The sequence below is a fragment of the Monodelphis domestica genome, chromosome 4 (assembly GCF_027887165.1).
Source record: "Monodelphis domestica isolate mMonDom1 chromosome 4, mMonDom1.pri, whole genome shotgun sequence".
NCBI lineage: Eukaryota > Metazoa > Chordata > Mammalia > Didelphimorphia > Didelphidae > Monodelphis > Monodelphis domestica.
The window spans coordinates 368545720-368573611 of NC_077230.1; the positions used below are offsets into that span (position 1 = coordinate 368545720).

At 36.1% G+C, this 27892-nt stretch overlaps 1 protein-coding gene across 1 annotated transcript; it reads right to left on the reverse strand.

Annotated features, from left to right (window-relative positions):
• On the reverse strand, positions 1–27892 carry PTP4A2 (protein tyrosine phosphatase 4A2). The gene is made up of 5 exons (XM_001365757.4): positions 27761–27892; positions 25976–26068; positions 5187–5317; positions 3629–3703; positions 1–2473 (listed from the first exon to the last, which is right to left on the reverse strand). The coding sequence occupies exons 1-5, from the start codon at positions 27854–27856 to the stop codon at positions 2365–2367; spliced, it is 504 nt and encodes a 167-aa protein (XP_001365794.1). The 5' UTR covers positions 27857–27892; the 3' UTR covers positions 1–2364.

Genomic DNA, 27892 nt, shown 5'->3' on the forward strand with positions numbered 1-27892 from the left:
AAGCATGTAAAATATGTTTTATTGTTCTTTAAAAGGGTTCAGAGTTTGTTTGGAATCAGGCTGCACACCTCTCAATCAGTCGGACATCTCTCTTACCATGTCAAACTGGCTTCAGCTAGCAATACTTCATTAAATTCAAAAGAAAAACTTTTTTTAATTTCACACACACACACACAAAAAAAAATCCAGTTCTGAGAATAGTTAACATTAGTCTGCAGTTCAAAACAAAAAAAGAGGACTAATATTGACTATAGCCTTAGACACCCTTCTCATTAGACAAAACCAGGAATGTTCTCCTAACTCAGGTAGGCACTGATATTGCTGGTCACTATACTGCCCTAGCTCTTAGCAACAATGAAAATCCAAGCTTCTCCAAGGCAAGAGGTTTATTATGGTATTGATAAAATAATCTCTGAGCAAAAAGTCTTTTTTGAGTACTGATGGGCGCTGTTTTGATCTTAGGCCTATGTTAAAGGAATCTATTGGCATGTTCTGAAATAATAAATTTTGGATAGTACCATTATTTTTTTTTAATTTTAAAACCCTAAGAACAATTTTAAAATGCATTATTTTGTGTTTTCAGGGGGAAGGAGGAAAAGGTAAAGAGAATAATCTGCAGTTTTGCATTTAGCTAACAATCAAAACAGAACTCTGGGAATGGGAAAAGAGGCAGTTCACATAGCCGGCATCTGAGGTATCAGTGTGAGGCAAAGTACCGGCCAGTCCATTCCCACTGACCCAGCTGCTCTACACAAATTAAAAGTTTTGGCTCTGCACAGCAAGATACAACAGGACAAGATGACCTTAAGCTTGTATCTCAAGCCTCAGAAGTGGAATGATGTTATATATGCAATGTTGAGGTGAAAAAGTCCCAGTCAGGGCTCTCCAACTGTTCTGTCAAACCAGCCTGGCTAGGTCTATTGCCTGGGAAGGAGCAGAAAGTCTACATTAGCACATAGAACCCAGCAAGGACTCTGCACAAAATAATGCTACACTGATCCACAAGTAACCCATTCCATATTCCCTAGGCTCCAATTCATTCAAGGTCTCTTCTCTACCCTAGCCTGTGGACTAAATACTCAATAGGTATTGTTGTTTTTGAACCAGTGATTTTAATCTCAAAAAAGAATAGAGTAAGAAAAGAACAAGGCAATCAGTGGTCAAACTGAAACTGTACAAAAGGGCCAGTTTGGGAATACCCACACCAGGCATTTATTTATTCTCAAGTCCACAATTGTGAACTGTCTACTCTGACTATCCATGAAAACTCACACACAGTAAACAATCTAGTCCTGAAACAGGCATTTCAAACCATTGGTGGGCTCGACATTGTCCAATATCAAGTCTGAATAATGGCTACAGCTGGTATGTCTGTAATGGGTAGAAAAAAAGTATGCTAACACCCTACCTGAAAGGGCCTCTTGGGCAAGACCAATCTAACCTGGAAGAGGGAGGCCTTTCCTCCCACCTAGTAAAAAGTTCATCTTCCCACAATCCACTTAGCTTTTGCTCCATATTCTTACTTAGGCAATAGAAGAAACAGTTCACCTCTGGGCTAAGTTCTTTGGACAAGTATGAAAGCACACATAACAGAAGATAATACTCCTCTTAATACTACTCCATCTCAATTACGAAAACAAAAAACCAACCTTCAAATGACTCCTCCCCCCTAAAAAGGGTTCCTTGGCTGCTCTGCCTAATGGTAGGTTGAATTTTCAGAAAAAGAAAGTCTACAAAGAGCATCTCTTTTATTACTCAAGACTAAGAACCAATCCCCTGGGCCAAAGAACACAAATGCCACTGTTATTTCTAAAAGTGCCCAGTAGGGCTTAAGGCTGTCAGACTGTACACACCCACAGCAATCAGGGTTCTTCCTAGTCTCTGTCCACATACACACATGCACTCACACACACAGACATACACTCAAAAGAGGGGCAAGGGGAAGATAACCAGAGAGGAAATGCCACAGGGAGGTGGAATGGGCCAGGCCTAACTGTCAGGTGTGCTCCTCCCAAAAGATGTTTTCTGCACAGGCCAATGTTCTGCTGGTTTTCCTTAGAGACCCCATTTTGAAAAAAAAGTTTAAAAATACAGGAGGTTTAGAAATGATTCACTCCTGGCAGAAATTCAAACTGCAATATTGGGAGAAAATAATCCTTCACTGAATTCATTGTCTCCCCCCTCCCCCCTTTTTAAACTTTTTATTATTCACTTTTCTTTTTGTTGTTGGTTTTTTTTAATCATTAGGACAGAGGTTAAGGAGCATTGACTCCCATCACTACTTTGATGACATAGATTCCAGATTCACATTTCCAGGTACCAAGAGTCCCCACAAAAAAGAAGCATCCAAATTCAGCTTTTTCTCTACTGAACACAGCAATGCCCATTGGTATCTCTGAAGCGTAATCGCATCTTAGGTCGGTACTTCTCAAGGTAAAGCAGCTGTTTGGAATTGAATGCTCCCCTTCTTTTTCTGAAAATAGAAGAATTGCAACTAAATAAGTACAAAAGTCTTCCTTACTCATTAAGCTACACAGGCTGCTATTGCTATTTTCAACCCAAGGCTTTTCTAAAATTCAAGAAAACTAAAACCTATCTCCTTTTTCATGTGACATCATATCAAAAAGAAAAAACCTACAATGAAGCATTATGGTCCCTCCAATAGAAGGGATAGAAAAATTCCCTTCAGTTTTCTGTGGGCAGTGCCACAAGTCCATCAAATGGTTTCCCCCAAGATCAGAATGACATTTTAAGACATTTAAGAGAATAACTTTTCCCCAAGAGAGTAACCTGTTACTTTTCATTAGCTCATAAACGGGGGGGGGGGGGGGGGGGGGGGGGGGGGGGGTGTATTGGTTTTTTTTCCCCAAAACAATATCCATTGAAGGATGGGAAAGGAAGGGCTATGCTTCAAGACAGGCATAAGAAATGTCTTCTGAGAAGATGCCCATCTGACAGACACTAAGGAACATTTCAGACTCCTTGGTTTAGTTATATAGAGATCATTTTGTTCTTCTGAGGGGGTAGCTTTTTTGAAATGGTAGCTACCATTTTTTAATGGGCCCAGTGATGGCTACCAACATTTCTGGACACAATTATAGTACAGTACAACATACTGAACTGTGAAGTAAGACTTAGGTTCTATCTAACATCTTCTACAGATTATTACCACCCTAACTTTGGACATGAATAATTAATTGAGCATTGACTTGTAATAGTACCAGAGAGAAATTAAACAATTTTTCATACACAGGTTCTTCTTTATTCATAATGGCACTGAGTTAGAATTAGCTTCTAGAATTAGTTCTGTAGGCATATGAATGACCCTTACTGCTTATCTAGTTGCATCTCTTCATTCAAATCATATGAAATCATGAGCATCTCAATTTGCCAAATCAATTTAAGTCCTTAGAATGGTGTTGCCTCTAAAAACCAGATTTTATTTATGTCTTTCTTTTTCAGTCATAGATTTTTAGGCCAAAGACAGAAAGTTAATATGTACTATAAATGAAATCCTTCTCTCTTCAACACCTCTCTTTAGCCCATCAATGTGTTCAGAAAGCGAGACCACAAGCCTCCTGTAATGCTTTGCACCACAAGCTTGCCAAACACCAAATTCCATACTTACTGTCGTATAAACTGAACTGCATCTTCATACTTCATTCCACATTCAATCAAAGCAAGTGCAACCAGCACAGGTGCCCTGCAAAAAGAAGCCCATCTGTAAATACTCACAAATCTTTTGGATTAAAGGATTTTTAAACACAGGACTGTCATACTTACTAAAGCAGAAGCACTTTTTTCCTAGTACACAAAGTACTCTAACAATATCTCTCTAGCATTATAACTTCTATAATAGTAAACTATTCTTAGCAAAGCACTAAATTTAAGGCTATGTCAAAGGATCTTTGTGTCTGAAATATTATTTGTATCTCAAAATTCTCTGGGTCCACCATCTAAAATGTAAACATCTGGCCCTGACCATTATCACAGGAAAAAAACTAAATTCATTATCTAATCTTGCAAGAGTACTTTCTAAATTCTCATTTCCAGGATGGTGTTAATACTTCCTCTCATTGGAGGCCCCAAAATTGCTATAATCCTGTTCTGTGAGCTCAGGGAGGGAATGTTAAATTGAGACTAGCTCTCAAGGTTGCTATTTTAAATCCAACACAGGCTCCCAATTGCTATCTAGATTATGAGAGCACAGACCAGACACAAAAATGCCCAGAACTTGTCGAGAAAGCTCCCTTCAGCTTCACGGAGCACAAGACAAAACCATACTAAGCTGCAGAGAGACAAACAAGTTCAGCGTCTGAGAAGAACTGAGCCTGAGTCACCACTATCTTGGGACAAAAATAGTTTCAACTAATGGTCTGAGTCCAAATTCTTATCATAAATAGGCAGTTTAATCTGCTGACCAAAAAGGTGCAATGCCATTTTGGGATGCAGTGAAAAGAGAGGGGCTTTTAAATCATAACAGTCACTCATCTTCATTAATCTTATTAGGAAAGTTAAAATAAAACAATCCTTACTGCTTATAATTTCTCCATTTAAAGCCAAAAATAATCATCTTTAAGGATGTGGTGCAAATTTCTAAATCTAAAACAGCTAGAATGAGTAAAATATTTGATTATTTCAAAAAATCAAGGGAAGGATGAAGTTGGAAATCTGCAATGTTTTTAAATTCAGAGATAATTTAAATACAATGAGTTGATATCACAAACAAAATATGTAACATACCAACTCTTAGTACTTAAATCAACCATAGTAGGCAAAACCCACAACAAAGAAAGTTGAATCTAAGAAGATACATCATCATTTTCCTTTTTTTAGGGAAATTTAATATTACTTAGTATTATTGTTGTTCAGTCATTTTCAGCTGTGTCTGATTCTTTTTGAATCCATCTGGGATTTTCTTGCCACAGATAGAGTGGTTTACCATTTCCTTTTCCAGTTTATTCGGCAGATGAGGAAACTGAAACAAACAGAGTTAAGTGACTTGCCCAGGGTCACAAGTGTCTGCGGTCAAATTTGAACTCAGGTCTTTTAGGTCCAGCACTCTATCCACTCTGCCACCTAGCTATTATTTAGTGTAATAAATGCCAATTTTTGAAAAACTGAAACCTTTAGTCAACTTATTTAGACATGCTGATGAATTCTTCAACAAAAGGCTAAGTACTTACCTTCCCAGCCCGGCAACACAATGCACAGCAACACAGCAACCAGGCTCTTCTCGAAATTTGCTTTTTAATAGGTTTAGCCAGTCATCTACTATCTGATTAGGAGGTGGAGCTCCATCATCAAATGGCCAGTCCTCGAAAGTAATAAAAAAAAAAAGTCCCATACATTAAATTGTTTCTCTCATAAGACTTAATGTTCACACACTATGAAGAGGAAAAGGCTAGCAAGTGATGTTAGAAATTCTTTTTTTCATACCTATTCCTGATCACTGCTGGAAAATGTTCTCATCTAAATCACAATAGGCATCTAAATCTACCCAAATAAATTAACCTCAATGTAGCATAGTAATCAATCTCTATTCATCTAATTTTATCTGGTACAAGTTACTTCACCAAGGTTATAATATAGTCTTTACAAAAAAAAATCTAAGCATAGTATTTTACCAACCATAATAAGAGTTCAGAAGTAATTTAATTAGACATTAGCATTACAATTAAATCCAGAAAAAGTTTAAAAGGAGAAAATATGCCAGTAATTTTAAAATGGCACACATGTAGAAGTCTATTGTGCAAATGGAACTACATGTCTGTAAACATCTCAAAAAATTTTCCTCAGTCAGCTGCTCTAAAGTTATGGCAGCTTTCTGCTTGAAAACAGGTCTCCTTCATACGATACTGATATTTCCAGTGGGTTTAGTGACTATAACTGAAACATACTATCATCTTTGTCTTAACTCAGAAGAGGAAAAGTGTCCAATATCTGACAAGCCCTGCCTGAACTATGTATGCTTCATAACCAAAGGGTTGCCACATGGTAGGATCCTATGCAAAGAGTACAATCCTCAAAGGATCCATTTCCTTTTGGATCTTGCTTTGATTCCCTCCTGGTTTTTAGCTCCTGCAAACATATACAGGATAAATGAGAGTCAAAGTCTCCTCTGTATCTAGTAGAAAGAGAAGTCCTGAGAAAGTGAAGCATGGCAACTTTAAGAGGAAAAAAGATAAAGAATTGCCACACCAAGCAGACTCTCCTCCATCTGTAATAACAACAGTTGGTTGGTATGTGTGAAGCCCTTGAAAGGATATAGACTAATTTATAGACATTTCATTTGATCCCCAAAATACCATCCTAAGGCTTAGAAATACAGGTATGAATTATCCCATTTTATAGAAGAAAATTAAGTCAAACAGACAGAGGAAAATTCTTTATTCTCATTCGCCTCACATATATAATCAACAATAGATATTTAATTAAACTTTGTTTTTACCTCCACTACTTTTCTCTCATCTGCTTCCAGGTCTCTACTCACACTGGACCCTCATAAAAACCTTCCTGGATTGGGAGGGGAGGACCTCATGGGAAGTGTAGGTGATTAGATAAAAACAGAAGATATTTTTTAAAAAAGATGTTTTTAAAGAACATACACTCCCTGAGGGGAAGGACTACTTCACTTTTGTCCTGGTATCTCTAACATCAAACATAGTGAGTGGCATATAGTTGTTCAATTATTTTTTTCAGTAGTGTCCAACTAACTCTACTCCTTTGGGGCTTTTCTTGGCAGAGATACTAGAGTAGTTCACCATTTCCTTCTCCAGCTCATTTTACAGATGAGGAAACTGGGGCAAATAGGGTGAAGTGACTTGATCCAGGGTCACATAGTGTTTGAATCCAGATTTGAACTCAGGAAGGAGTCTTCCTGACTCCGCGTGGGCCTGGCACTCTATATACTGAACCACCTAGCTACTCTAAGTCAGGAAGACCTGAATTCAAAACCTGCCTCAGAAACTGCCTAGCTGTGGCCTAAGTCAAGTCACTTCAAGCTCTCTCAGCCTCAGTGAACACTTTAGTAAAATGCAAGTAATTATCTTACATGCTATTATTACTATTACTACTACTACTACTATTATTACTATTACTACTACTACTATTATTACTATTACTACTACTACTACTACTACTACTACTACTACTACTACTACTACTACCACTCCAATAATCTCATTGGTATCCCAAACTCAAGTTTTCATTCTCCATTTCCCACACAGCTGCCAAATTAATATTCCAAGAGCATAAATCAGACTAATGTCACTCCTCAGTTCAAAAAACTCCAATGCCTCTTCTGTTTGGCATTTTAAAGTCCTTCACAAATTGGTTCCATTCTATCTTTCCTGGCTTATTACGAATTATTCCTCTTTATAAACTCAATACTCTAAACAAAATGGCCCACTTGCTAACTCTCCTATCTAACAATCACACACCCAAGTTGTCTCCCACTCCAAGAATGTCCTCTTCCTCTACCTCTCAAAATTCTGCATTTCATTAAAGATTAGCTCAAGTTCTACTTTCTATGAGGGCCTTTCCTGCCTGCCAGCACCTCAAACCTAAGAAATTACTGTTTATAGACTGTAAAAAAATTTTAACCCATATTTTCTGAATCAATACTAAGTATTGGTTCCAAGGAAGAAGAGTGGTAAGGACTAGGCAATGGGAGTCAAGTAACTTGCCCAGGGTCACACAGCTAGGAAGTATCTGAAGCCAAATCTGAATCTAGGACTTCTGACTCCAGACCTGGCTGGCACTCTATCCACTGAACCACTTAGCTGCCCCAACTTTAAACTCCTTGAAGGCTAGAATGCTTTCATTTTTGTCTTTGTATCACCATCACCTATCACATTACCTAGAATTTAAGTAGGTACTTAATGAGCACTTGTTGGATGATTGATCAAATTGACATGTCAGTTATTATTACTATTCTTTAAAGAAGAAAATGGACACTGAGATGCTGGACACCTGGAATTCAAAAAGAAAATATTCCTAAGGACCTTCCAAAGACACTTAACACAATAAGGCAGAGGCAAACCAAAAAGTGTCATCACCCAAACTATACTCAATCTCATCACCCCCTTTGTAAGTCCATTACTAACCAGGATGGCATATTACCATTCAAGCTACCAGCTTCTCCCAATAATTAAGGATCTCTGAAGATTGCCTGTATAATTATAACATAATCTACTCTTTAGAATTTTAATTGTGTGCAGCCATGTGGCCATGCCCCCCACATCTTTGTTTACTTTCTGCACTAGTCCCCAAAATATATTTAAATAGTAACATGAAATATGGACTCTTCTGAAGCAGTTTCCATCAAAAACAAAGCATTTTCTCACCATTAAAATAACAATTTAACATCTAAACCTTAAATGATCAAATCTGAAATTATCACCATCTACTCCCAGTTTAACATAAATTTCAAGAATGCTTTAATGGATTATAATCTTACCCGATTTTACATAACTGCCTCTAAGACAGTATTCCTTGAAGATGCTTAGCATTTTACTAATCAATAAAACCACGAACTACTTTCCAAATCAGCTTGAAACAACTAGGTTCCAAAAGGAGAGAAATTCTAAACTTAACTCAAAATGTCCTTGGGTTTTCAGCTTAAGTTAAGCATTTAAGGTTACCAACACAGATGAGTGGTTTTCCCTCACCCTAATAAAGAATACATTCAAAGGTCTGGCCAGCATCAACCTAAGAGTAAATTGATGTCCTCTTCAAAATAGTCTCTAACCCTGTCCCTTATAGTTGTCCCCTTTTCCCTACTCACAGTTACCATACTCTAATTCAAACCTTCATCTTCTATTCCTTATATTATTGAAATAATGTCCTAATTGGTCTTCAACTTTCATTTTTTAAAAATATTTGCTAGAAGGGGACAGCTAGGTTGCTCAGTGGATTGGGAGCCAAGCCCAGAGAGATCCTGGGTTCAAATCTGGCCTCAGACACTACCTAGCTGTGTGACCCTCTTGGAGGATGGCAAAGAGAACTCCCAACCTGGCACCCTCCCCTCCTAAAGAAACTCCTGCTTTTAATTCTCCAACCCATAGTTCAACATATTTAATAGTCAGGTAGTCTATTTCAGGTCTGCAAGGGATCCCTGCTTTAAGGGTAAGACCATGTCCTGGTCATTCTTCTCAAACTAAGGAACAAAAAATGATGGAAGGAGGCAGCTGAGTGGCTCAGTGGATTGAGAGCCAGGCCTAGAGACAGGACGTCCTAGGTTCAAACCTGGCCTCAGACACTTCTCAGCAGTGTGACCCTGGGCAAGTCACTTAACCCTCATTGCCTAGTCTTTACCACTCTACTGCCTTGGAACCAATACACAGAATTGATTCCAAGATGAAAGGTAAGGGTTTTTAAAAAAAGAAAAGAAAATGTTTACTAGAAATTGCTTGTTAGCTCCAGGTTGGGGGAGGGAAGAGGAGAGGGAGAGACAATTAATCATGTAACTATGGAAAAATTTTTTAAGTTTTTAAAATTATCTTTTAAAAAAAGTTTAGTGGAACTATTAATTCAAAAGAGCTCCATCTTCTCACCCTAATTCCTATTAAAAATGAGCTAATTTCCTATCTGACAGATATAGATGATACAACAGAGAATAAATTTGCAGATCTTAGTTTTAGAGTCAAAATTAGTCTAAAGCAGTGCAACTAATTTGGTCACATATCAAATTGGAGATTGACATTCAATTCAGGGGCCTACCCAGGTAAGAATAGTTTTTATATTTTTAAATAAATTACATTTTGAATAAAATTTTATTGCATTTAAAAATGTAAAAGTCATTCTGTGCTTGCTGCTGGGCCCTCAAGGCAGTAGTTTTCCAACCCTCAGAATACATATATGTTGGTCAGAGGGGGTGCCACAGGAGTATAAATTTTTACCTATCTAGATATTATGATTGGAGGGAGGTGAGGGGAGAGATGGGGAGGGGAGGGGAGAGTAGCGTGGAGAAAAACCAAAAAGGCCAGTACAAGGTGGCCTGAAGAAGTACATGAAGAGGAGTAATCAAGTAAGACTGGAAAGAGAGGCCGGGACCAAGCTGTGAAGAACTTTAAATGTCAGAGTGGTTTCTATTTCATCCTAGAGTTAATATGGAGCTACTGGCGTTCATTAAAAGCAAGAGTGACATGGTTGGATTTGCAATTTAGGACAATCACTCTGGTGGCTATGTGGAAGATGGATGGAAGAGGGAGAAGCTTAAAAGGCAGGGAGACCAATTAGGAGACTATTTCAATGATCTAAGCAAGAGAAGATGAAGGTTTGAATTAGAGTATGGTAACTGTGAGTAGGGAAAAGGGGACAAATATAAGGGACAAGGTTAGAGACTAGGCTATGTCTCTTGTCTGCTACAAGAGGCAGGGTTGTTGTAAGGATCAAATAAGATAATGTGTATAAACTGTGCTTAGTACAGTACCTGGTAAATAGTAGATGCTATATAAATGCTTATTCCCTTCCCCTACCTGGGTGTGGTAGAAGCAATACCCTAGCTCCTCTGCCTCCATACAAGTTACAAGAAGTTTTCTTTAAAAGGTAAAAACCTTTAAAAGATATTTAAGGCTACTGACATTACCTCCTGGGTGCTTACATACAAGAAATATGAAGCATTTTAAGTATGTTCTGCTCTTTGGCCAGAAAGTCACACTGGGCAATGTAGGCAAAGAACTTCCACTAAGCCCATCAACTTGGGTTCTTGATAATAATAAAAATTTTAATTTTAAAAAAATTGTATTTAATTTTTTAAAAGGGGCAGCTGGATGGCTCAGTGAATTGAGAGTCAGGTCTAGAGACAGGAGGTCCTAAATTCAAATCTGACTTCAGATACTTCCCAGTTGTGTGACCCTGGACAAGTCACTTAACCCCCATTGCCTAGCCCTTACATCTCTTCTGCCTTGGAACCAATGATTCTAAGATAGAAGATATCCGTTTAAAAATAATAATAATAGCATAAGCTTCTTGAATATCCTTCTGTATAACTAAATAAACCTTTAAGTTACTACAGAATGACCTATGATTGTCTCATTTCTTTCCAACATCAAACACAAATGCCATCAGAATGATGACTTAATTCAGGACCATCTCAGAATGTGGAGTAAAAGTGATCTAAGATGAAAAGGAGGTTGTTAAACCATGGGGATTAAGAGAACTTTTTAATCCCAGCAAAAATAATAAACTTTGAAGAAGGGTGGGGAAATATGAGTTATTTTATAGGCAGTGGAGTCCAAGATGTTTAAAATATCTCAGACAATCCATAATGTAGGACTAGAACTCAGGAGGGACATGTTGAAACATAAACACATAGATCTGAAAATCATCTCCATAGAAATGATAAATGAACCCCAAAGGAAGTATTGAAATCATCAAGTGTGAGAACATTAAAAGAAAAAAGAAGGCTGCCCAGGACAGGATGTTAAGGGACACTCAAAGTCACACATTTTACTCAGGCAATACACGTAAAGAGATTTAATGTAATAAAAGGCAAAGAGTTAAAGGAGTAAAGAGGCAATCCAAAGGTTTCTAAGAAAATGTGAAAATCACTTTCACAGCTGCAGGAAAGGCTATATAAAAAAGTAGGACCACAGGCTCAATATTACCACTGCCTATTATTAGATATTGACACATAGGAGAAGTTGCATGGCAGAGTAAAGTACATTCCGCTCCCCCAATCCCTAGAAAATAAATAGCCTCAAAGCACAGGAAAGCTGGAAGAATATACCATTAGAAAAAGAAGAGAGAACAGCCCAGGCAGTATAGCCTCTGCAAGATCTAGAAGAACTTGGAGTTAGCTATACATGGTAATTCCACCAGAGACAACAAAGCTGCAGAATGGGAACATACCCAGTCCAAACCATTCCACAGAGAAGAATGCCTGAGGCAGCAGATCAAGGAACCCACCTGGTTCAGGCCACTTGGCAGGAGCAAGGAAGCAGCAGAGTAGGGATCACACCAGCCCCAAAACAACAGGGGAATTGCTATCAAAGGGTGCAAACCTCCCCAGATCAAGTCAGCAGGGCCAACAGATACACCTTGAGGAAGAAGAGCATCCAGGCCTATCCCAAGTACCTGAGAAGAGTACTTTGCAAGCTTGGAGTAGGGCAACCTGGACTCCAATAGGACAACCTGGATTCCAGGAACAAAGAACCTCAACAGATAGATAACATAAAACCAACTAGAAAAATAAGCAAAAGACTCAAAACAAAACAAAACAAAAACCAAAAACCCACAACCCTGACCTTAAAATGTTACTTTAGTAACAGGGAAGATCAAAATATAACTCAGAAGAGAACAAAGCCAAAAAGGAAACAAAGTCTCAAAGGAAAGAATGAAAGTCAGTCCTCAAAGGACTCCTACAAGAACTTGAAAAGAAGTTAAAAAAAAAAAACAAACAAATAATTGTGACCCTGGGCACTTAACCCCTATTGCCTAGCCTTTACTGTACTTCTGCCTTGGAACCTAATACACAGTATAGATTCTAAGATAGAAGGTATAGGTTTAAAAACAACAACAAATAATAAGAGAAGTGCCAGAAAAATCAGTGGCTGAGAAAAATTGAACTGAAAAAATCAACTGCCCAAAAAACTAGAACAGGCCAAAGAAAAGTGAGGCACAAAAATATCTTGAAGAAAACAACTCTTTAAGGATTGCAATGATCCAGGACAATCCTGAGGGACTTGTGAGAATGTTATCCACATCTAGAGAAAGAACTGTGGGAGTACAACCATAGAAGAAAAGCATATGATCGATCACATGGTTTAATGGGGATATGATTGGAGATTCTGGCTTTAAATGATCATGATCACTCTATTGCAAATATGGAAATGGGTTTTGAACAATGATACATGTATAACCAGTGGAATTGCTTGTCAGCTTAGGAAAGGGAGGGGAAAAAACATGAATCATGTAACAATGGGGAAAAATTCTTAAATAATTAATTTTAGAAAAGAAGATTGGTTAAATAGAAAAATAAACACAAAAACTCAAGGAAGAAAATAACTACCTAAAAAATAGAATTGAACAAATAGAAGCTAATGAATCACAAGACATTAGAAAGTAATAAGACAAAATTTTCTTTAAATGAGGGGGAAAAAAGAACAAATCTAGAATACCTCAGTGGAAAAATGACCAACCTGGAAAAGAGAAATAGGAGGCAAAAAATCTAAGAATCATCAGAATACCTGAAAGCCATAATCAGAAAGAGAGCCTAGACATCATATTTTTAAAAATCACCAGGAAAACCTGCCCTGATATCCTCAAATAGGGAAAAATAGAAATTGAGGAAATCCACTGATCACCTCTTGAAAGAATACCCCAAAATAAAATATCCCAGGACTTTTACAACCAAATTCCAGAAGTCCCAGGCCAGGACCTAAAGCTTCTACATTAAAGAACTAGAAGGCATAACATGGTATTGCAAAAGGCATAAGAGGATCAAGAACTATAAACTAGAATTACACGAACCAGCATAAACTAATGAAATAGAGGAATTTCAGACTTTCCTGTATAAAAAGTCTGAGCTGAAAAGAAAATTTCATAAGCAAATTCATTACTTAGGAGAAGCATAAAAAGCTAAATGAAAACTTAAGGGTTTTGATATGGCTGAATTGAATAAATTTGTACCTGGGAAGGTGATAATTGAAATAATTAAGATATCTATGATACTTGAAAAAAAGGTAAGGTACCTAAAGTATACAAAAATACCTAAAGTACTTAAGATACTTAAGAACTTTATCACTATTAGAGTAATGAAAAGGAGTATACAAAGAAAGAAGGAATCTAAATAAGATGGACTAACATAAAAAAAGGGATAAGAAAGAGGAACACATGGGGAAAAGAGAGATAGAAGGGGTAAACTATCTTTTATTAAGAGACATAAGTGACAAATATAGTGGAGAAGATGGGGAGGGAGGTTACAATTGAACCTTACTCCCATTACTTGCATAATCATTACATAACCTTACTAGCTCAAAGGGAGAATAATACCCACATTCTGTCAGCTATAAAAACCTATCTTATGTTATTGAGAAGGAAGAGGGTAGAGAGAATTGGGGGGGGGGGGGGGGAGAAGGGGAGAGATAGACAAAAAGACTGAATTGGGGAGTGTGGTTGTCAAAAACAAAACATCTCTGAACAGAGAAAGGCTGAGAGAAGAAATACGGGAAATATGGAGGGAAACGTAATTAGTCATCATACTGACTACAAAAAACATTTAAAACAGGGAGACAGAGTAAAAAGAGGCTGGAGCAGAATCTATTATGCCTCAGTTAAAGTAAAAAAAGCAGGGTAGCAATCATGATCAAGACAAAGTAAAAATTAAAACTGATCTAATCAAAAGAGATAAGGAAATTACATCATGATAAAAGGCACCAGAGATAATGAAATAGTATCACTATTAAACATATATGCACCAAATGGCATAGCATTCAGATTCCTAAAGGAAGAGTTAAATGAGTTACAAGAGGAAATAGACAGTAAAACATTACTGTGGGGGACCTCAACCTTCCTCTCTTGGAAGTAGATAAATCCAACTAAAAATTAAAAAAAAAATTAAGGAAATAAATAGAATTTTAGAAAAACTGGGTAAGATATACCTCTGGACAAAAGTAAAATGGGAATAGAAAGGAATAACCTTTTTCTTGTCAGTACATGGCACTTTCACAAAAACTAACTACATAATAGGGCATTAAAAACCTTACACCCAAATATAAAAAAAAGTAGAAATACTAAATGCATACTTTTCAGACCATAATGCAATAAAAATTACAAAAAACAAAAGATGGCAGAAATAAATATTAAAAACTATTTGGAAACTCAATGATCATGTCCTAAAGAACAATTGGGTCAAAGAACAAATCAGAAAAGCAATCAACAATTTCATTGGAAGAGAATGACAATGAAAAAACAACATCAAAATGTAAGGGATATAGCCAAAGCACTACAAGGGGAAATTTATATCTCTAAATGTTTAGATCAACAAAATAGAGAAAAAGCAGATCAATAAATTGGGTATTCAACTAAAAAAAAAACTAGAAGAATATCAAATTTAAATCCCTGATTAAACACCAAATTGGAAAACCTGAAAACATATATAAGAAAAGCATCACACTAATAAATAAGACAACATGGTTTTATGAAAAACTAAAATAAGCCATTGGCTAATTTGATAAAAAGAAAAGTGAAAACCAAATTACCAGGATCAAAAATGAAAAAAGGTAAAAGCACTACCAATGAAAAAATTAAAGCAATTACTGGTATTTTGCTCAACTATGTATATATGCCAATTAATCTGACAATCTAGGTGAAACAGATGGATACTTACTAAAATATAAACTACCAGATTAACAAAAAAGGAAATACAGTGGTATCAATACACAAGCACCTCAAGGTCATGAGCAATTTGAAATACGAGCAGTTACAATCAGGATGTTTTGCTTTAAGTCACAAGCAGATATTTGAATCACGAGCTTCCGCCTGTGGGAAGAACCCAAGATGGATGAAGTGATCAGTACAAGCAGGATTAAGGAAATGTTGAGGATATGGAAAAAAATTAAACAGTTTATTGAAAAGACATACCCAGGAAAAGTTGCAACAGGTTCCCTGTTGGAGCTGTGTGATAACACTTGTTTAACACATTTTCAAAATGTTCTGAAAGGGAGGAAGAAACAAACTTTCATGGAAAGGTTTTTGTTGAAACAGCCTCTAAGTGAAATAGAGGAAAGTGTGGCAAAACAGCCAAAATTCAATGAAGAAAATGATGATCAATTAAGTTTAGCAATAAAGTTACATATCTTAAGTAATGTCTGAGGTCAATTTTGCATTTAAATGTAACATTATGTGTGTCAGAGAGTAAGTTATGTTAAGTGATAGCGCATGAAATGAAAACCTTCTCCACTAGCATCTTTGCCTGACACCTTGAAGGTAAATAACATTTCATAAGCAAGTTTATTTCTTTACATTTTTATTATCTATAAATATATTTATTAGTTATTTATAAAGTACATTTTCATATTTAGAAGTGTATATAACAAAAACTTAGTGTGTTTTTTTGGGACCAAAACAGATTAATTGCATTTCCATTCATTTAAATGGGAAATTCGATTTGACACACAAGCAAAATGAGTTAAGAGCAAACAAATTAAACTTGTGTGTCAAGGTATCACTGTAGAATACTGAACCCCATCACATAAAAATAAACTGAACAAGATATAAAAGAATTCCCTAAGAAAAAGGCCTCAGGGTCAGATATGGATTTACTAGGGAATTCTACCAAACATTCAAATAACAACTAATTCCAATACTACATAAATTATTTAGAAAAATAGGGGAAGGGGGCAGCTGGGTAGCTCAGTAGATTGAGAGCCAAGACTAGAGACGGGAAGTCCTAGATTCAAATTTGACCTCAGACACTTCCCAGCTGTATGACCCTAGGCAAGTCACAACCCCCATTGTCTAGCCCTTACCACTCTTCTGCCTTGGAACCTATAACAGTATTGATTCCAAGATGGAAGGTAAGGGAGGGGGGAATCCTTTCAAATTTTTTCTGACACAAATATGGTATTGATACCTAAAATGGAAGAGCTAAAACTGAGAAAGAAAACTATAGACCAAGTGCTCTAATAAACATTGATGCAAAAAAATTTTAATAATAGCAAGAAGATTACGCCATATCACAAGAATCACACACCATGATGAGGTGGGTTTTATATCAGTAATACAGGGATGATTCAATATTAGAAAAACCCATCAGCATAACTGACAATATCAATAAACAAAATCAACAGAAACCACATGATTATTTCAGGGGATGCAGAAAAAGCCATCTGACAAAATACAACACCCATTCCTTATAAAAACATTAGAAAACATGAGAATAAATCAAATCTCCCTCAAAGTAATAAATGGTTTCTATCTAAAACCATCAGCAACGTATCTGTAATCTATAATGGGGGCAAACTAAAACCATTCCCAATAAGATCAGGTATAAAGTAAGGATGCCCATTACCACTACTCTTATTTAATATTGTGCTAGAAGAAATGCTCACTATAGCAATAAGAAATGCTCACCATAGCAATAAGAACAGAAAAAGAAATTGAATGAATTAGAATAGGTAATGAAGATACAAAGTTATCACTCTTTGTAGATGATATGATAGTATAGCTAGAAATAATTAATAACCTCAGCAAAGTCACAGTAAACCCATATAAATCATTAGCATTTTTATTTACCACCAACAAAACAAGAAACAGAAAAGGAATCTCCATTAAAAATAACTCTAGACAATATAAAATACTTAGGAATATACCTACTAAAACAAACCAGCAACCATATATACACAATTACAAAACTGGAAAAACATTAATTGCTCATGGATAGGCCAAGCCAATACAGTGAAAATGACAATCCTACCTAAATCAATTTACCTATTCTGTGCCATACCAAATTACCCAAAAAATATTTCACAGAACTAGAAAATATAACAAAATTCAACTGTTAGAACAAAAAGCCAAGAATATTAAAGAAATTAATGGAAAAAAATATGGAGGAAGGAGGCCTGGCTATACCAACTATATAGATATATAATTGGATATATAGATATCCAACTATACTATAAAGCAGTAATCATCAAAACACTGTTACTGTCTAAGAAATAAGAATGGTGGATCAATGGAATTGATTTGGGGTTCAACACATACCCATTAATGTCCATAGCAGCTTAGTGTTTGATAAATCCAAAGATCTAAGCTTTGGGAGAAAAAACTCATTATTTGTCAAAAACTATTGGGAAAACTGGAAAGCAACATAGCAGAGATTAGGCATAGACCAACAGCTCACACCACTTACTAGGATAAAGTCAAAAAGGATACCTGATCTAGAAATAAAGAGTGACACTATAAACAAATTAGGGGAACATAGAAAAGTTTGCCTGTCATAGTTGTGGATAATAAAAGAACTTATGACCAAACAAGTTATAAAGAAAACATCACAAAAAAATTAAATGGATAATTCTGATTACATAACTTTTAAAAGTTTTTGTACAAATAAAACCACTACAATCAAGATTAGAAGAGAAACAATAAATTTGGAGGGGAAATTTCATAGCAAGTGACTTTAACAAAAGCCTCATTTCTCATATATATAACTAAATCAAATTTATAAAAATACAAAGCATTCCCCAATTGAAAAATGTTCAAAGTATGATATAAACAGGCAGTTCTCAGAGGAAGAAATTAAAACTATCCAGTCATGAAAAAATGCTCTAAATCACTACTGACTAGGGAAATGCAAATTAAAACAACTCTGAGACACCACACCCACCAGACTGGCTAACATATCCAAAAAGGAAAATGAGAAATGTTGGAGGGAATGTGAGAAAATTGGGACACTAATACACTGTTGGTAGAACTGTGAACTGATACAACCATTCTGAAGAGCAATGTGAAACCAAGCTCAAAAGGCCACAAAACTATGCATACCCTTTGACCCAGCAATATCACTACTGTGTCTATATCCCAAAGAGATCAGAGATAAGAAAAAGGACCTACCTGTACCAAAATATTTTTAGCAGCTCTTTTTGTAGCAGCAAAGAAATGGAAACTGAGGGGTTGTCCATCACTTGGGGAATAGCTGAACAAATTGTGGTACATGGTTGTAATGTAATACTATTGTGCCATAAGTAACAATGAACAGGATGAGTGCAGAAAAACCTGGATTTATATGAACTGAAGCAAAGTGAAGTGAGCAGAACCAAGAGAACAAATGTATAAGAAATATTATGTAATGATCAATTATGAAGGACAAGAGATTCATCATGAAAATGCTATTTACAAAGAAGAAACTATTGGAATTTGAGTGCAAACCAAAGTATGCCATCTTCCACAATATTTCCTTCATGAGATTTCTATTATATGTGTGAAATGTGTCTTCTTTCTATCACGACATGAACATTCTGGAATTATGAATTACATGAAAGTATAGGTATAACCTATATCAGACTATTCACTATCTGTGGGGGAAGGAAAGGGAGGGATAAAATATGAATTTTAAAATATCAAAAACAATTGTCAAAAAGTTTCTTCATGTAATGGAAAGAATTGGGAAAAAACTTTGATAAAAATTTTTTAATTAAAAAAATATACATTATACATACATTCCATACATCCAAAACAGAAATTATCTTTCCCCCAAACCCACCCTATCCTGTCAAACTTCCCTATTTCTGCCAAGAACACAATCATCCTTCTAGCCCCTGTGGCTTACAATCTAATTTAACTCTGTACTCTTTTACCCTCTAAATTCAATCTTAATGAATCTTGTCAATTTTCCACATTATTCACATCTATCTCTTCTAGGAGAAGTATCAAGAAGGTGCAAAAGATTAGACAGCTGGGCCTAGAGTCAAGAAGACAAATCCATCCTTGGATACTGACCCTGAGAAAACCACTTAACTTCTATCAGCCTTATTTTTCTCAACTGTAAAATGGGGATAATAATAGCACTTGTTATAAGACTCAAATGAGATAATAGTTGGAAAGTACTTAGCACAGTGCCTGATACACAGGTGTTTAATAAATTGTTCTTTCCTTTGTCAGCATTCTAGTTTACTCTCATCATTAGTTTCAACTAGCATTTCTGTGCAAATGACTCTCAGATGTACTTGTCCAGTCCTAACCTCTCTTCTGATCTCTACTCTCAAATTGCCTACTGCCTATTAGATGTCTTAAAATGGATGTCCTATAGACATCTTAAATTCAACATGTTTAAAAAAGTCTTGTTTCTGTCTTTTTCACACCTATTCCATAAACCTTCTGGCACTGCCATCACCTTGGTATAAGTCCTAGAACCTCATACCTGGACTGTTAAAATAGCCAACTAGTTGGGCTCCCTACCTCAATTCTCTCCTGACTTTAGTTCATCCTCTACTCAGTTGTCACATCTTCCAGAAGTGCAATCTGACTCTATTACCCTCCTTATTCCACAAATATAGCTCCCTATCACCTCCAATATTAAATATAAAAATTTTTATTTGGCTTTTGCAACTCTTCATAACTTGACCCTCTTCTACTTTTCCAGTTTTCTTGCACTTAATCCTCTCATCATATTCTGCAATCTCTGCCTACTTTGACACAGCTTCTATAACAGAATATGTCATATCCCCAACTCTAAATATTTTCATAGGTTTTCCCCACACCTAGAACTTTCTCCCTCTTCATCTCTTCCTCCTATCCTCCTGGCTTTCTTCAAGCCTCAGTTTAAGTCCCATCTTTTACAAAAGGCCTTTCCTAGGCCTCCTTAATGTTGGTTGTTTACCTTACACTAACCCAATTTTATATTTATCTTGACACATAATCTTTCATATGGTGCCCCCCCCCATTAGTCTATGCTGTTGCTCCTTAGAGCAGGCTGATTTCTTTTGTTTGTTCATTTGGCTTATCTTTGTACTCCCAGCACTTAGCAGAGGCACTTACGAACTGCTAGTTTACTTTCACCTGTGTTATAGAACAGTTCCTGAATCAGCCTCCCTGCCTCAAGCCTGTCCCACCATCTTTCACAAAGCTACCAAAGTGACATTCCAAATGCAGTCAGGCCCATGACATAACTTGCTCATTATGACTCCAAAAGCTCACCTTTCCCTCTAAGACAAACTAATAATTCCTCGGTTAAGTTTAAGTTCTTTGCAATCTGACTTCAGCCCACCTTAAGAGATTTATTATACATGACTCCCTTTCACCTACATTCCACACTTGCTCTTCCTCAATGATAATATTCCATTTCCCACCTCCATCCCTTTGTCTAGGTTATTTCTAATCCCTGGACTACTGTCTCTCTATCTCATAGCATCCCTGGTGTCCTTTAAAACTCAGTTGAAGTCCTTTCTAAAGAAGGACTTTCCTGAGCCTCCCTGCCTACAAAAAGTCCTCCCACTGTCACTTTGCATTTACTTTGAATATTTTTACATTTGCTGATATATGTACATGTATTTTTCCCTTACAGAGCAAAAGCAACTCAAGGGCTAGGAGAGTCTTGTATTTATCTCTGTATCATCACCAGAGCCTGGAAAAGTTTCTGGCATATAATAGGCACTTGGGAAATACAGTATATACTTCTTGATTAATTGAAACTTATTGTAAGCTTTGACATAGGAAGGATTGTCAAAGACAGATGTTCATTCCAGGCACAGAGGAGTCTGAAAGAATTTTGGGTTCTAAAAGGTAAGTTCAGGAAGTAGAATAACATGAAATAAGGTTGGTAAGAAAGGTTTAAAAAAACAAAAACAGACCTTATAAGGCCTTAAATACCTGCATAAGAAATTTGTATTTTACCCTAAAAGCACTTAGGAGTTACTGAAGGCTCATTTTGAGCAGGGGGCTAACTGGCATTGTCAAAAGTGGCCTTAGAAAATTCTTCTGGAAGTCATGTGAAAGATGAGAGCCCAGAGGTTGGAGGTCCAATTACAAAAGCCTGAAATGGAGTAGTGGTAGCCCACTGAAGAAAGATCAAGAAAAACAGAAGTAGAACAGTCAAAATCATACAGTTCTGGTAAGCTGTTAGAGCTACATAATTTTTTTTGAATGATGGAAAAAAGTATATTTGGGATTAAGTAAAATGTATCCTAGTGATGATTTCAGAATCTTGCTAATTCTAACTTATTCTCAGAAGTTAAGAGCATGGTATAGCCAAACAAATATAGAACATGGAATCAATAAAGAGCTAAAATGAAATTCAGGCTCTGAAATGTACTAGTTGAAAGATGCTGAATAAATCATTTTACTCCAATGAGCTCAGTTTCCTCATCTATAAAATAAGGATATTAATAATTCTTAATTTACAATCTTCACATTATGTCTTATGGTAATCAAAGAGCATCATAAAAATCATAAACCTATATATAAATGTGAGTTATTACAATAAAGTATGACAAAATTGTGTTTATTCTCCAAAATGAAGTCTTGCATGGTAACATACTAATTCTAAATATATAAGCAATCTACTTAATTCAACTCAACAAACACATATTAAGTAATTGTTATATGTAAGACATAAAGAAGTGGACACAAAGTACAGATAGTTATACAAAGGAATCACATGAAAAGAGAAAGCACTAAAAAAAGGGGGTAGAAGGGGGGAGAGAGTACAGATGCTGCTTGTAGGAGGTAGATTGAGCTGGGTTTTGAAGAGAACTATTAGTTCTAGGAGGTGAAGGTGGAAAAGTGTGCTTCAAGCACATGGAGAGAGCAAAGGGTGATTGAGATTCAGTAGGAGGACCAGCAAGCAAGCTCTAACATTAACTTACTAGATTCTCCACTGAAGTCTCCTCTGATGTATAATCATGGGATAGAGGTAACTAAAGAGCTCAAAGCCTTTACAAGTGCCTCCCCCACCCCAACTCAACTGGAAAGACTTTAAGAGAAGGCCCAGGACAGCTGGGTAGCTCAGTGGACTGAGAACCAGGTCTAAAGGACAGGAGGTCCTATATTCAAATCTGGCCTCATACACTTCCCAGCTGTGTGACCCTGGGCAAGTCCCTTAACCTCCACTGTCTAGCCTTTATCACTCTTCTGCCACACAGTATTGATTCCAAGACAGAAGGTATGGGTTTTTAAAAAAAAGGAGTAGGCCCAGTAAGACTCTGTGAGTCCCATGAGAGAACCAGCCTGGCTTAGAGGAACAGAGGGGGTGCCTCATCACCAGCAGGCTAACCATCAGTTCATTCAGTAATGAAGACTCAGAACAATCATACTGTTCTCTGAACAGAGGCAGACTACCTAAATACCACATAACTAAGATGGCAAAACCCCAAAATTTGTACCAGACTGAAAAGGATCAAGAAATCCAATAACATGATGAAATACTACTGTGTGGCAAGAAATGAAGAGCAGGTTAATTTTATTTATTTATTTATTTAAAACCTTTAGTTAGTGTCAGGTGTTTTTTTTTTTTTAACTCTTGCCTTAGAATCAATACTATGTATTGGTTCCAAGGCAGAAGAACAGGAAGGGCTAGGCAATGGGGGGTCAAGTGACTTGCCCAGTATCACGCAGCTAGGAAGTATCTGAGGGCAGATCTGAACCCAGGACCTCCTGTCTCTAGGCCTGGCTCTCAAACCACTGAACTACCCTGCTGCCTTATCAATTCTAAGATAGAAGGGCAACAAAGGCTAGGCAATTGGGATTAAGTGATTTCCTTAGGGTTACATAGCTAGAACGTGTCTGGGGCCACATTTGAACTCAGATACTCCCAACTCCAGGTATGGCATTCTTATCCTGTGTACTACCTATCTACAAGTAATTTAATTTTCAAAAAACATAAAAAGAACTACCAGAAATTACAAAGAGTGAAACAAGCAGAACCAAAAGTGTATTATATACAGCAACAGAAATACTGTTTGAAAAATAACTTGTATATGTCTATCTCTAGAGAAAGACTGAAAACAGAAATAAACAAGACATAGTTTTATATATACACATATATATTTTTATCAGATGACACCTTTTCTACTATGGTAAAGGAGAGAGGGAAGGTGTTACCTGGGAATTTTAATATAACAAATACATACATTTAATTTTTTTTTTAAAGAAAAGAAATCCAGTAAGAAACTACAGTGACTTTTTCCCCTAAGAACTGCACAAAAAATCAACCAGAAGCCCATGGACACGAGGATAAAGGGGCCTGCCAACAGTACCAGGGCAGACCGCCAAGCTTAGCTTTCCAGAACAACCAATGAAGACAGTTGGAGCCTGAAAGGCTGTATCTAGAGGCAACAAGAGTGAACAGAGGTCATTAAGCCCCAGGGTGGATACCCTGAAAGCTCAAGGGAACAGCCAGAGTAAAGAGGCAATAGAGAGGGGAAAAAATAAGCATCCCTTTAAAACCTTAATGCTTTCAAAGTAGGGAGAAAAAGAAGGGAGATAAGGATCCTAGAAGCAGAGTGATTCTGTTCTGAGGATTTTAAAGAGAAAGAATGGTAATGTAGAACTAATGTAGAAAAGGAGAAGTAAAATTTACTATTTCTTTGTAATTTGGTGGAATCTGCCAATTCTTATAATTAGGGTGTTTAAGAAGAGTGTAAAAATATTCTTGAGAGGAAGGGGTGAGGACATGAGTTGAATCCCATTCTTGTTTGAACTAGACAAAGTGCTGTACACACATGTGTACACACACACATACACACACACACACACACACACACACACGTTGAAATACATCAAAATTCAAAGAAGGGTAATTAGTGTAGAAAGCTATGCAAGGATAATATCAAAGAGAGAATAGTGCCAAGCAAAACAAACTTCCTGATCCTGAAGGAGTAATTAAAAGGAGAAAAGGAAAAGGGGAGGGGATACTCCACAACTGGAGAATAGCTAAATAAACTGCTATGTGAATGTAATAGAATATTACTGAAACACAAGAAATGTCCCACAGAGACTATTTCAGAAAATCCTGAGTAATGTGACCTGACACAGTGAAGTATACAAAACCAAAAGAACAATTCCATAAAGAAAAATACCAATATAAAGATAAATAATTTTTGAAAGAGTTAAAAACCTTGATCAATACAACGACCAACAATGTTTCCCAAGTTTCCTGACAAAAGGGTGACAGACACAATGTGCAAAAATGGACTTGCATTCTGGACGTGGCCACTGTATAGATTTGTTTTATTTGCCTATGTTTACTCATTACAAGAATAATTATTTTCCTCTGGGTTTTTAACTAGGGGATGAGGAAATGTTTGAGCAGGAAAGAGAACAATAGTAGAGCCAAAAGAAAAAAAGAAAGCGGGGGGGGGGGGGGGGGGGGGGCATGCAAAAATATTTTTAAAAATGCAAAGATGAGAACAAGAAGCACAAACTGGATAGACTTGAAAGTAATATGGAATTTATAAAACACTTTTTTAAAAATAGGTGGTATGAAGTAGATTTTCACTTTCACATATAATCCTTTTTTTGCATTCTGATATATATATATATGGAAATGTCCTTTTTTGTCAATAAGGTTCAAAATGTTTAAATAAATATTAAAAAGACCATATACTACAGAATAAAGAGATCATAGATATTTAGTACCTACAGTGATGATGAAATCACTGGAATACTGAACAAAATTTAACATTATCAGACACATGAAAGTTTATAAGGGGATTAACTTTATCATTGTTAAATTTAAATCCTACCAAAGATTAAAAAGCCCCTGTGACAAATTTTCTTAAGGGATGACAACATATTGTTAAAATTCCCTCCTCATTACCTTGCCACTTTCTACATGTATACCTGACAAATACTTTTAAGTAATCTATAAAGAAAAGATGAAATTACTGCTTTTACTAGTATTTAGGTTAAGTGAAAGTAAAGTTGATTTTTAGTTTTGTGATAGACAATGCTTTAGTGTCAGGTTTAGTTACCTAAGAAATCTAACCATGATACAACTGCTCAGAGACCCAAAACAGTGTCATAATCTATGCTGACCACTCTCATAAGGTAAAGCTGTCTTCTAATCCTTATCCTCCCCCATTCCTCACAATTTATCAAAAAATAAAAAAAGAATACTTCTATGCTTATAAAAAAGATTACCATATGTAATTTATGAATATTTAATGGAAATTACTTTCAGATTTCAACCAATGGCCTAGAAATATAAATGAAATATGATATTATTAATATTCAAATAAAAATGCAAATTTCCATTTTCTTGATATAAATAGGGATATTTAGATAACATATATGTGGTAAAAATATTCTGCAATTCTAGACTTTTTAAAGTACAAATGAATTAAAACTAGCAATTTACTAAACCAGGAGTCAACGGAAACTGCTAAAAATTGTTTTTTGGCACTTTACTGAATCAGCAATTTTTTTTAGCAATCTAATTTGGCCTTGCTGGATACAAACTTGGCCTGTATATTACTTATTATATAGGTATTATATTTACTTGATAATAGAAAAATTATAAATACTACACACTCACTAGAACTTGGATTCCTTCTTTTTCAACTGGAGCTTTATCATACGTGGCATCACAAACGCGGACCAAAGTTGTCACACCATACTTCTTTAGTTCCTTTAAAGAAAAACAAATACAAGTATATTTGCTATCTGAGTCTAGGATTAGAACTACAAAAATTAAGAGAACTAGAAGGAATGCTAAAAATTATCTAATCAAACCTGCTTATTTTTTTTTATTTAAACTCTTTCTACTTTATTATTTATTTTAAACCCTTACCTTCCATCTTAGAACCAATATAAAATCTCATTTCCAAGGCTAAAGAGTGGTAAGGGCTAGGTAACTGGAGTTAATTAACTTGTCCAGGATCACACAGCTAGGAAGTATCTGAGGCCAGATTTGAAACCAAAACCTCCTGTCTCCAGACCTGGTACTCTATCCACTGTGCCACCTAGGTGCTCCAAGGCTGCTCATTTTATAAAATGAAAGAACTGAGTCCTAGAAGGAAGTTAATTGCCTAAGATCATTCAAATCAGTTAAGTTCAATGCAACAACCATTTATTTCTTAAGCGCCCACCATGTGTACTAAGGATACGAAGATGAAAAAGGACAATCCTATCTTAAAAAGTTATTGATCTTGTAAGGTAGAGGTGAAATTATAAATCAGGTTACCTGATTCCTAATCCAGAGTTCTTCCTTATAACAGCACTTCTGAAACTCTTCTAAAGCTTTAAAAAAAGCTATAAGATGTAGTAGAAGATAAGTGCAATCACACTCTGGCTCTTTGCTCCTCTATACTTTCCTTACTATAAATTTTCACCTAACAACTCTGCCCCTATCACAGCTGCAAGAGATGAGGGAACTTCAAAATATTAGGTTTCTCTGCTATCTCTGAAGTAAATGGCCTAGAATTCACAGACTGGAGACAATATGAAGTACCAGCCATACCTAAAAAGTCTTAGGCCACTGAAATGCCATGACTCCACCACAGGAGGCCCTCTGATCAATCTGCATACCATGCACACCAAATCAATTAGCTTAGAGAATTACAATTATAAATAAATGATAATACTGATAGCCTATAAAGAACTTAAATCATTTACATAAATAATAGCATTATAATTGTTAATAGACTATTTTTAGAGTACAGACCCAAGAGATCTAAAGATTTAACAATTTAAAAAACAAAATCAAAATGCAGGTAAAATCTCATTATAGTGAATTCTGTAGGACTTAAAAATCATACAGCAACAATTCAATCATTCTCAAGATAAAATCCTATACTGAGAAAAATCATAATCCTAGTATTCAGAACCTGGACATTAATGAGAACAGAAACTTAGGAACAAATTATCCAATGAAAATAATACCAATTTCAGTACAAACAGGTAGATGTTCTGCAAATATTAATACCTTTTCTTGTATCTCTATCCCAACACTACCCCTGAGCTCTTGGGTCATCTTTGAGTGGTGGTGCTTCAGGTGAATGGTTCAAGATTTTGAGGGAGCTTCAGGCTAGGGCACCTGGGAGTGAAAGGGCAATTGCTACTTGTAACCATAAAAAAGTACAAGTAACTGTTATGAGAATCAGATCCAGAGAAGGCCATTCTGGATTATACTGGAATCTCTCCAGGGGCCCTAAAAGCCATGATTAGGTTGTAAACAGATCAAATAAGACTTGTGCTATAGTCTATCCCTCATGGATGGAAAAAGCTTTGTGGTACAAAACCTGTTTGTAATGGTATTCACTACGATAGGTTTTTTAACCTGTAAAATAAATCACCAAAGTGAATTATGCCAATCTCTTACCTCCGTGAACTTGTTGAGAGTTGCATTAGTAGGATTGTGGGTAATCAAAAAACGCATGTTCTCATAAGAGATCTCCACAGGGGCTGGACGGTTCATTATGGCAGACAAAAAAGTATATGTGTGTGTGAGAGA

Excerpts from the sequence above, each read along its gene's own strand:
- PTP4A2 (XM_001365757.4), bottom strand. The coding sequence starts at position 27,856 with ATGAACCGTCCAGCCCCTGTGGAGATCTCTTATGAGAACATGCGTTTT. Across the intron at positions 26,069-27,760 it reads CTCTCAACAAGTTCACGGAG|GAACTAAAGAAGTATGGTGT; the intron begins GTAAGAGATTGG and ends TTTTCTTTAAAG. Across the intron at positions 2,474-3,628 it reads GCAGTTCAGTTTATACGACA|AAAAAGAAGGGGAGCATTCA; the intron begins GTAAGTATGGAA and ends TTCTATTTTCAG.